The following is a 9,466-nucleotide window of genomic DNA, read 5'->3' as shown; positions in this document are numbered from 1 at the left end:
TTTACAAAATTTGCACAAGAATCCCACAACTATTGTGACCCCTAACATGCCATTTTGTGATCGCCAGTGTAACTTTACATTAAAATTTTCTAACTACTATTTTTTATTTTATTATACACATTTTAGTCACCCACCAAAAAAAAAAAAAAAAAAAAAAAACTAAATTAAACAATTCTCTTCCTTCCTTAAATAGTGGCAACATTCATTTAAACAAGTTGCAAAAATGATTGAGACATCTCATCTACTCATCCTAGTAGTGGGCATGTGCAAATGTTAAAAGTCTACAAAGAACTAACATCATTAATAAATAAAAGATACTAATATAACATTAATAATGCATTACTCAACATCACTTACATATATACATACATATATTCATGTTTTTATAATTCCTACGGTCAACTGAAAGTTCAATATTAAAGTGGTTGAAACTTCATTTTCTTGTTTAACAGAAAAAACATAAATTAGATTTTATTATTCATAGAAAATGACACTTTGAATTCCATGTACCTGTATTTGCAGTTTAGTTAGTTATATATATATATATATATTTCCTTTGATGTCATCTCATGATTAATTAGTGTACTAATCCACCATGGCCACTCCACTCCACTCCACTGCCTTCAACAACTACAAGATATATACATACATGTAGGGACCAAAACTTAATTTAAAAAGAAAATCACATAAATTCATTTTTCTTTTTTCCGCTCATGAGGATGTTAGAGTTTCACCTCAACTAATCCGAGTAATGTGCAGTCTCATTTCACATATGATGAATATAAGCCTGTTGAGAGAGTGGGAAGTGGGAAATGAAAATTTTAACTACTGGACCGAATAAATATATATATATATATATAAACAAAAGCACTGTGATGAGCTCAAAAATAGGCAAACAGTATGGTTAATTCAGACTAAAGACAAGTTGTATTCAAAAAATAAATAGTTGAGCATGAGGAGGTGGCCAACAATTTGTACTTTATTTTATTTTTTTTGAAAAGAGGAGGTGCCCAACCATAGCAATCATGGTTGAGCACACTTACCCACTAGAGAGCTAAACAAGAAAAGGCTAGACAAATCCGACAAAACGAGAGAACTGCAAATACTTCCTCAAGACAAACTTGAGCCATAACTCGACCCAATTTCACCAAGGTCTAGCGAGCAGAACCAAGGAGGAAAAGTTGATGATTATTGTATCATCCCAAGGAGACTCGAAACCATGAAGCTACTTCACATTTTCTTAATTAAAAATCTAGAAATATCAACAACAAAAAAATTACAAAATTTGTAGTGGACTCAACAACTATTGTGAGCGTCTAGGTAGGGAAAAGCTTAAGACTCCTAAAATCACCCTTAAATTTACTCCAATGATAGACAGTTACACGTCAATTATTGATCAGTATAGAAATCAAACACTTATGAAACAAATATATCATGTTTTTATGAGTGAAATCATATTTTAAGAGTCTCTAGCAAAAGCACATCTCGGTAACTTTTTATGAAAAATTTCTAACTACTATCTTGATTTAATTATACACATTTTAGTCACCCACAAGAAATTTCATTAAGCATTTCTTTCCTAACTTGTGATAACAACAAACGCAAAATGACAAGACATCTCATCTACTAAAACTAGAAGCGTGTGCAATATTAACAAAGCTCTAACATCATTAACTGAAAAAAGATAATAGCATTAACAGTAATAATGTATCGCACAACATCACTATATGCATCACTATATATGAATGTTTTTTAATTCCTACACAACTGAGAGTCCAATTAATAGTTTTCTTTTTTCTCGTGTGCAATATTCCTAGTTGTTGAAACTCATTTTTCTAAAGATGACAGTTTAAATTCCCTGTACTTATCTTTGCAATTTAGAGATATATATATATATATATATATATATATGTATATGTGCGTGTGCGTGCATATGCCAAAATTTTATTTAAAAAGAGAACATAAAGTCTATTTATTTTTTTATTTTATTTTTTTTTGGGGGGGGGGTCCATGAGGATGTCCTGGGTTTCGATCCAACTAATTCCCAAGTAATATGTAGTCTCCCGTTCCACATATACCAGATATAATTATTGGGTTTAATCCTCCTCAAGAGGGAGTGAGAACTAAGAAATAAAAATTTAACTATTAGTTTATTTCTTAAAGTTCGAACCATAATTTTTAACATTTCTTTTCCTAACTTGTGGTAACATCACTTAAACAATTCTTGCAAAAATGATAAGACAACTCATCTACTAAAACTAGTATCATGAGCAATATTAACCAAGTCTACAAACCTCTAATGTCATTAATTAATAAAAGATAATCACATTAATAATGCATTACCCAACATCACTATATGCATCATTATCATATATGTATGTTTTATAATTCATAGAAACAACAATTGAGAATCTAATAACTTTCTTGCTTCTTGCAATTAAGTTGCTGAAACTCTATTTTCTGGCTAACAGAAAAAATAGATTAGATTTTATTATTCATTAAAAAATGACACTTGTATAACAAAAATAGTACACTAGAAGAACTCTCTCAATATTTCAGAACACTCACTTACACTAAACACTTTGGCGCACTTAAACACACGCCACTCAAGCTCACTTGATTATGTAGCTTGTTGCTTGTCATCCCATATTTATACTAGTTCAAGAGTGAGGAGTTTCTATAAGAAACCTCATCCACAAATTGAGTTATGCAAAATTAATGGTTGATAAATGATGAAATTTGAGTAGGTAAAATGTGTGATGAGGAATTTACTTCTAGGACATTCAAGTGTAATAAAATCTTCTAGAATTATCTTATGGGAGAAAAGAAAGTATCTGAAGAAGATTGTAGAAAAGATAAAACAGAAGTCAGTGGTGATTCTTAACAACTAATGCAACCTTTAACAACTACAAGATTGCGTACCTACAAACACACACATATCTATTCGTGTAGCTCGTGTACCTCAACTAATTCTAGACTCTAAAGTTAATAACCAAGCAAACCTCCAGTGACTCTTTAGGATGACTTAAACTTGAGACATTAGATTTTATAGTCAAGGCTTTACCGCTCAACTAAACCCTTGGGTTACCTACAAAAATATATATATATGTACGTACCAAAATTTTATGTTTGATACAAGAAAATATAAAAAAAATAATTTTCTAGCCACAAAAAAAAAATTATGAATCAGCAGAATGGATTTTTTTTCTAGTTTTTTGTTACAATTTAGAGTTGATGTTTCAGTTCTCATTTCTGTTGAACATTAGATGTAAAATTACAAGATAGAAACAATAAAAGGAGAAAAATATATAAATGTAGTATATATTCATCTATATTGAATTGCCGGTGTAAGCTGAGCCACTTATCGGACAAATTTTTGACTTGTTTGGAGAACCTGATCTGTTTTTCCATCTAAGATCATCTCATCACCAGTCAATTCCAAACTACATACATATATACAGTTAGAACTCTTCATCGTCGAGGGTTGACCTTGTAATGGGTATTGACCACCTTCCCAGATGAGCAGTGTAGTTTATGCATCTGATAACACTTCTTCCAGTTGCTCCATCTGGGAAGTCAATGACACTGATGCTACCAGCATCAAGATGAAACAATCCCATCCATTCTTTTGTCAGATTCAGGCAGTGCACCATCAGTGCAATGTGAGCCACAGGATGACCGACTGCTACGACAATATTTCCTGCCTCAGACCCACTGGATAGCTCCTCCAGTAAAGATTTCCAGGCCTGCCCTGACTTATCCCACAATGCTGTCATCACTCCATCTTCATATCCATTTAACCAACCAGACCAAAGATATGGAACTTCAGTTGCATCCTGTGGAACAAAGAAATAAAATAAAACCAGCCAACTCAAGACTCCATAAGCTATGTTGTATCGGGTGCGGGTGCAGGTGCAGGTGCGGGTGCGTATTGGGGGTTGGACACTTCAAAACTAAAAATTGAGGATACATAAATATGGATCCAAATGCAGATACGGGTATGGAGATAAGTTCAATAGTTATTTTTAAAATATATTCATTATATAAAGATGAGTTCAATAGTTATTTTTTAAATATATTTATTATTTTTTATCTTATGTATTATTTTTATTGATAATATTTTTAATAATTATCTATATAATTTATTTTTTTATTTTTAATTGACATATATATGTTATAAATAAAAATTTATAATAAATAAGGAATAATAAATTATGTTAAAATAAATAAAAAATAAAAATTAGATATTTTATTTTATAAATTTTTTTAGATTTTTTTAATTATATATGATTTAATTAGATTTTTTTAAAACAATTAGATGATTTATTTATTTATTACATGTTAAAAAGTTAAGAAATAATAAATTCTATTAAAAAATAAATAAATAACAAATAAAAATTATATTAGCCATAAAATAAATTATATTATATATGATAAGATAAATAATTTTTTATTTTAGCCATAAAAATTATATTATTTATGATCAATTATATTATATATATTATATATAATAAATTATATTATATAAAACAAATTATATAAACGGAGAGAGCGAGAGAGAGAGAGAACACAACAGAGAATAGAGAAAGACGAAGAGAGAAAGAAGCACAGAGACGAAGAGGAGATCGAGAGTGAATGAAGTGAGAGACAAAAACGATCGAGATCGACAGTAAGAGAAGAGATGAAGGCGATCGAAGCCTTGAGAGACGAAGAAGATCGAGATCAACAGTGAGAGAAGAGAGTGACAAAGACGATCGAAGCCCTAATCTCAGCCCTAATCGCAACCTCGCAGTTATGCCACCGTATCTACTTTCTCCATGTTGTATCGCCGCCAGATTCCGCACCTATACCCGTGTCGTGGCGAGTACATGTAATGTAGTCCATAAGTATATATTTGTCATTAAGGGTCATCATTTGACCTGAAGGCCCGTGACCTGACCCAAGACCGCTGGGCCAGACTGAATGAGGCTTGGGCTAGAACAAACTAGGGTTTGAAGCCCAGTCCGGCTTATTGGCCGCCTTCTAGCATGTCCATGGGCCCGACCATGGGTCCGACCAAATCAGAAAATAAGGAAAAAAAAATGAAAACAGAAAATATATATAGATAAATAAAAACTCTAAATAGGCCTCAAATCTTGGCCCAATGGGCTAAGACCACTGGCTAGCCCACAAGCCTAGCCTGTTGATCTGTGAGCCCATTAGCCCACCTGACAGCCCAGTCTACGAGCCTGTCTGGGCCAAACCAGTTGAGTAAGGCTTGGACCGCGTGCCAGCCCATCCTGGGCCCGTCAGAAAAAGTCTGTTGGGCTCCAAATTTTAGGCCTGACCAGGCCCGATGCTGACCCTTATTTGTTAGATGACCTATTTGGTTGGCCAGTTGATGCAAGACAAAAAAAACTTTCAAAGCCAAATAATATATTTTCTATCACAGATCGTTTCCTAATTTGTTTTATATATCATACTTGTTTTATTTTCCTGCATCTTGCAAGCCGACCATTAAGAAATTTTGGAAAGTAAACTTGTCACTTGCCTTCTTTGATTGTTGAAGAATGTTTTCAACATCAAGGTCCTGCATCTGCTTCATTTCCACATAACGAGGCACACAATCTGCACCCAAGCAATCAGCGGCTTCTTGAACCTATAGTCACATCAACTGATGGGCATTAACTTTAGAAGGAAAATTAATGTTTTCTACGAAAGTGTGAATAAGTGTGCCCAGACACAGGAACGGTGGAGAAAAGCTTACTCTGGATATGGCATCGGCTGTCTGAGCTGAGGCCATTTTAGGGCTGCTGACTATAGAGTTCACCTTTGAATCAAGAAGTAGCTCCGCTGTTTTCTGGGACTGTTATGTATGCAAGAGATGAAATCATATCATAAAACCCAAGTACCTGAACCATTTAATACCAAAATGAGAAAACTGTTGTACCTGTATGGCCCCTAGCATATTCATTGGCCTGTCACCAGTGCAAGGAATGCTAGACTGTTAAACAACAAGCACTGTTGAATTTAAGTTCTTAGATTTTGAAAAGTAATAATGAAACTGAAACAGCTGCCCAATAACACCTGAGATGGTTGCAAATTATCTTATAACATGTATCAATATTTGCAAATGAATTTCAAAGTTCTATCTAACTATAATTTCATTATTGCAAACAATCGAGCACTTTAAAATCAGTTACCTACGATTATGTTATTGTTGTTTATTCTGAATTTACATGTACTAAATTCAACTTCAAAGAAAGAAAATCGCCAGCCCATTGAACTCGTAGAATCAGAGAGGTATGCAGTTACTTCATGCATCAGTATCGTGTTGAACTTTCAACATTTCTTATGCTTCCAAAAAGTTTTGAAGTCTCACAACAGTCTTCCAATGTTGAACACAATCTACCCAAAACTGTTAACTTCACCTCCATCTAGAATTGCAAGGATATTGCACATGCCATTATTCAATTTAAAGGTAAAATCATTCCCTAATGGCAAATTAAAAACCTAGAACTATTAACAGAGGATCACTGAAAAAATATGAGGTTAGCAGTTCAATCATAGTTCAAGAGGTCACTAAACCAGAAATTCAATAGAGACAAACCCAAGTACAGAGTTTGAGCATAAAGTATGAAAGGAGCGTATTCCCATGCCACACAACTCCTTTGAACGGTTGAAGAACACTTCAAAATGTTCTGCAGGGAAATTTTTGTATATTTTGACTTGGTGTTAATTTCAAAAGACGACCACAAGACTTCCATAGACAAATCTAACATATATTTGACAAGGCACTCAAGATCTATGAATAGAATTGCCAGAATCAAGAAAACTACAGACCACAAATTCCACCATGTGCAAACGAAAAAGAAAGAAACTCACATTCATAATTTTGCTTACACAACCACAAAATAAATTAATATGAATGTCATACACAAAACCACTTGGCTCTCATTAAACATCATTTCACACCTCTGAGCCGCTCTGTGAGGATCCATGACAAACAAGAATTATCCGATTACTGGTTTTTCTGCCTCCAGAACTTCCAGCTGCAATAGGTGAATTTGGGGTCTGCATCAATTACAACAAAAATTATGTTCTGAGCGCCGAGGCAACCTACACTACAGGGAAACTAAAGCCTATGCTAAGTGCTCACAGTAAATGGGTTCTTTACCCTAAAAATTTAGGCATTCAACATATACTAGACCACAACTCTGATGAACAAAATGCTTAATGATCAATACCAACCATTTTGTAGGTCAGAAAAAACGATTCAATGTCATAATGTCATTACAGATATTGTTGATTGATTTAAGCAAATTGGACACAAAGTTTGTCAGTTCATGAAGGGAATAGACAACTCAATGTCATTACTGCATTGAAATTATAAAGATAATGTTGGATCACCCTTTAAGTAATATTGAAGAATGAATAGGGATACCTGATTTAAGCGATTAAGACATATATATGGAGACCCACCCTCTAGTCGTGGGGTGAAATCCAGCACACTCACACCACAATTGCTCTGCAGCAAAATCCTGAAATACTCGGTGCCTAAGCCTGATAAATGGGAAGAAGAAACAAAGGAAAAGAGAAGAAACTATATTCAAAATGACAAATTAAAATTTCTGTCGGCAAGTCATAACAGAGAAAGTAGACAGTACCAATCGCTGTTGCAACAAGGGCCTGATTAACAGCATTGTGAGCAACCACAAGAACAGACCTGCTTTCGTGAGTTAAGATTTTGGTCCAGCAGCTTCTAGCGCGATCCCATAACTCTCTCACTGGATAATGACCATCAATATTAAAATTTGCCGCATCAGTTTGCCACTGATGGAAAGCTGCACCAAACTTTGCTTTTCCCTCGTGCTTTAGGAGACCCTGAAGTCAATAATGGAATCAGCAACCATTACTATACCATTTCTTTGGCATGTTACGTCTTCCTATCATTAAAATATCATTGAAGCATATAATATAACTGCACATCTGATGGAAGAGATGTTGAGAAATTAAGCTAACTTGAAAGGAGTACAGGTCAATTTCCCTCAGATCAGAATCAGTAATAATCTCCTCCTTGCGAGCACTCCAAATGATTTCAGCTGTTCTCTTTGACCTAGTCAGTGGACTGAAACAAACAAACCCATATGGTCAATTGACTGTGAAGAATATGAAAGAATAAATTCTTGATCATCACTCAAGAATCAACTAAATATGAATTTGGGTGTCATATAAAGAATGGATTGAACCATTCTGTTGTACATAGTATCAAAATTCAACAAAAAAACTGAAGCCATCATCACCAAAAACAAATAATTTTTGGCTCCCATTTTCTAGAAATCAAATTGTAGCTCAAACTGCCCATTCTCTAACAGGGACCAATTCTTGATGCAACAGTAAAAGCTTCGGATGTCAAGTTTGACGATGCTGGTTTGAACCTAAGGGCAACCACTTTCTGCAGATAATGCTAAAGGTTTGGTATCTACCAATGTGACTATTCTAGCACCCCACTTATCAAGTTATTCTCCAAAATTCTAATAAAAAGCCCAAAATTATATTACATGTGTATTCGCCCCAAGACCACCCCTAATTAACAAAAAGCGAAATTACCCCTAAAAAAATCTAAAATAATGTAACCAATTAAATAAAAAATAAAAGCTGGACCTAGAGAAGCAGACATCGAAAGAGTCATCGATGAGCATGAGGCGGGAAGTCTCGGCCTGAGACTCGCCTTTCGGAGTAAGGACCGAGAAATCGGAGCTCCCTTGGATCCTACCTTCCTCGTTCCACGTGCTCTGCCCGTGCCTCACCAGCACCACCCTCTTCGCCGCCCTAATCGGCGGAAACGGCACCGAAATGAAGATCTTCGAACTCCGTTTTCTCTCTCCTTCTTCCGTCGATTTCTCTTTCGGTTTCTCGATCTCTTGTACGCTCGAAGCCGATCGAACCGGGAAGAGACTACTACTACTATTACTGATCTGGTGGTGGTTTTGCCTGAAACTTGTGGAGATGAAATTAGGGTTTCTGTGGAGGACGAAGAAGAGGTGGTCGCGGCCCAGGAGAGACGGCGCGACGGAGAACATTTTTTTGGGAGTGTTTTTCTTTTTGGGGATTTTCTGTTGCGAATGTTTTCGCGCTAAAAGTTTGTCTTTATGTGGTTTATGGTTACCGTTGCTTCTATCTATGAGACCAGTAACGGAAGGACACGTGGTCAGAAGACTCAAAATCAAATTACAGTATCAAAAATTTTTGGACAAACCTCACTTTTGGCATCTGGCGTAGGTCGGTTTAATTATCTTAGATTTAGGAGTAACGGATATATTAACCTGTCAAAGTCGATTAAATTGAATTAATTTGTTACATTTTGGATGGATGCGTGTTCATGAGTGGACGGTTGTGGATTGATTTTCTCTAATCGATCAATCTGGCGGACGGATGGCAAATTTGAGATTCTTTTGAAAAGTAATCGAATCGCCAAACCGCAAGC

General features: G+C 35.0%; 1 protein-coding gene across 2 annotated transcripts; it reads right to left on the bottom strand.

The window, feature by feature from the left end:
• Positions 1-3,179: 3,179 nt before the first annotated feature.
• On the bottom strand, positions 3,180-9,254 carry LOC114287547 (phosphoglycerate/bisphosphoglycerate mutase family protein). 2 transcript variants are annotated; one of them, XM_082899223.1, is made up of 9 exons: positions 8,644-9,254; positions 8,002-8,107; positions 7,647-7,863; positions 7,424-7,542; positions 6,955-7,053; positions 5,930-5,983; positions 5,747-5,845; positions 5,531-5,638; positions 3,180-3,836 (listed from the first exon to the last, which is right to left on the bottom strand). In XM_082899223.1, the coding sequence occupies exons 1-9, from the start codon at positions 9,060-9,062 to the stop codon at positions 3,462-3,464; spliced, it is 1,596 nt and encodes a 531-aa protein (XP_082755349.1). In that variant the 5' UTR covers positions 9,063-9,254; the 3' UTR covers positions 3,180-3,461. The 2 variants fall into 2 exon arrangements, with proteins under 2 accessions (XP_082755349.1, XP_082755350.1); XM_082899224.1 differs by lacking the exon at positions 6,955-7,053 and having other exon boundaries at positions 8,644-9,119.
• Positions 9,255-9,466: the final 212 nt, after the last annotated feature.

This window comes from Camellia sinensis, chromosome 12, assembly GCF_055761805.1.
Source record: "Camellia sinensis isolate YWXY chromosome 12, ASM5576180v1, whole genome shotgun sequence".
In the NCBI taxonomy this organism is placed as follows: domain Eukaryota; kingdom Viridiplantae; phylum Streptophyta; class Magnoliopsida; order Ericales; family Theaceae; genus Camellia; species Camellia sinensis.
This window is presented reverse-complemented; position numbering and strand designations above follow the sequence as displayed.

Bases quoted from the DNA above. Each gene is read 5' to 3' on its own strand.
- LOC114287547 (XM_082899223.1), bottom strand. From the start codon at position 9,062: ATGTTCTCCGTCGCGCCGTCTCTCCTGGGCCGCGACCACCTCTTCTTC. The intron at 8,108-8,643 runs GTCCAGCTTTTA...TGTTTGTTTCAG, and splicing joins TTCGATGTCTGCTTCTCTAG to TCCACTGACTAGGTCAAAGA. The intron at 7,054-7,423 runs GTATCCCTATTC...TAATTGATGCAG, and splicing joins GTCTTAATCGCTTAAATCAG to ACCCCAAATTCACCTATTGC.